Below are 1,350 nucleotides of genomic sequence, written 5' to 3'. Positions count from 1 at the left end.
GGACCGGTAACCGGGTAACGGTACGGAGTCGTACTGTCTATGTACTAATATACCTACCACGACACAACAACGTAACTACGACTCTAACAATAATATATATATATATATATACATATGTATGTATATATATATATATATATATATATATGTAGTATCCTTGGCACATATACACGTACACGCGCACCCATGCAACAAGCATAATGACACGCCTCTTGTAGAGATGAGCGCGCGCGCGCACGCCAACAGTTATTGGCCTTACATCCTGGTGCGCGCGTGTACCACGCGCGAAAATATCTTTTTCACGCGCGCATCGCACGCACGCATGACGATATATAAAATATGTATCACATTTACGTAAGTAGAAATGCAATTTGTCACCGGATGGAACGATTCGATTCTTTACTCACCGACTACGAAGACCATATTCTTTGTCCATCGCAGCAGCTCCCGTCGGATGTGTCTGCGTTCCTGTATGCAGCGGGCATAGGGGCAATCCGCCATTTTTGAAATCACATCTTAGGATGTGTGTGCGCGTGCCGGCCGGGTGCGCCTGCCTCGTGTTCCCGCGTGGATGTCCACCCCCTCCACCGCCGGCGCTCCTCCGTCCTCCTCGTCGTCGTCGCCGTTGTCGCCCTCGTCGTCGTCCTCCCGTACCTCCTCCTCCTTCTCCTCCTCTTTCTTTTTCTTGCTCACCCTTCTATCCCTTCTCCACCCCTACAGCTCTAGTTTCCCTTCCGTGTCTCTTTCCGATTTCCTCCTTCTACTCCTCGTTGCTCCCTCCCTGGTAAATCCCTCTCCTTCAATCTGTTCCTCTTCCGCCAACGTTCCTATGTGTATATCTTTCAACGCACCCCGCGTGAGCGTCAGACGTGCATGCGTGAGGGAAAAGGGAAGCGCGCGTGTATACGTCGCCGCGCGCTGCTGGGTGCAACGTCACGCGTGATGTAGCGCGTCGGCAGGAGCGACCAAAGTTATCGTCGTTGTGGATCGCCGATGTGGTGGTAGCAGCGGTTGTAGTGGTAACGGCAGTGGGGATTCTGTCGTCGTCGTTGTCGTCGTCGTCGTCGTCGTCGCCGTCGTTTCGTCGGCGTGGCGCTCCTCCACGCGCGTCGGAGGGATGGCGAGCCGACGGCGGCGTCGGCGTCGGTGTCGTTGGCGGTGGCGGTGGCGGCAACGGCGGCAACGGCGGCACGGTGGGGATGTAGCCGCGGAGGGATGACGACCACGCTACTCCTCCCAGGTAGCGGGACAGGGTTAGGGCACAGAAACGCACAACACACGTGCACGCTTGCGCCCTGAACGCCACAAGAGTGCAGTCTGTCGCCGGCGGCGCGTCCTGACTCACCCTCT

At 55.9% G+C, this 1,350-nt stretch overlaps 1 protein-coding gene across 1 annotated transcript in view; it reads right to left on the bottom strand.

Moving 5' to 3' along the window:
• Positions 1-501, bottom strand: part of LOC105625661 (mushroom body large-type Kenyon cell-specific protein 1) — a 40,749-nt gene extending 40,248 nt beyond the window's left edge. The window contains exon 1 of the mRNA XM_012206987.1: positions 408-501. Coding sequence (XP_012062377.1) covers positions 408-501 — 94 coding nt within the window. The remainder of the gene's footprint in view (positions 1-407) is intronic.
• Between the last annotated feature and the right edge of the window lie 849 nt (positions 502-1,350).

Source organism: Atta cephalotes (genome assembly GCF_000143395.1).
Source record: "Atta cephalotes unplaced genomic scaffold scaffold00001, whole genome shotgun sequence".
Classification (NCBI taxonomy): Eukaryota; Metazoa; Arthropoda; class Insecta; order Hymenoptera; family Formicidae; genus Atta; species Atta cephalotes.
The sequence above is the reverse complement of the archived record's forward strand: the minus strand, read 5'-3'. Positions and strand labels throughout refer to the sequence as shown.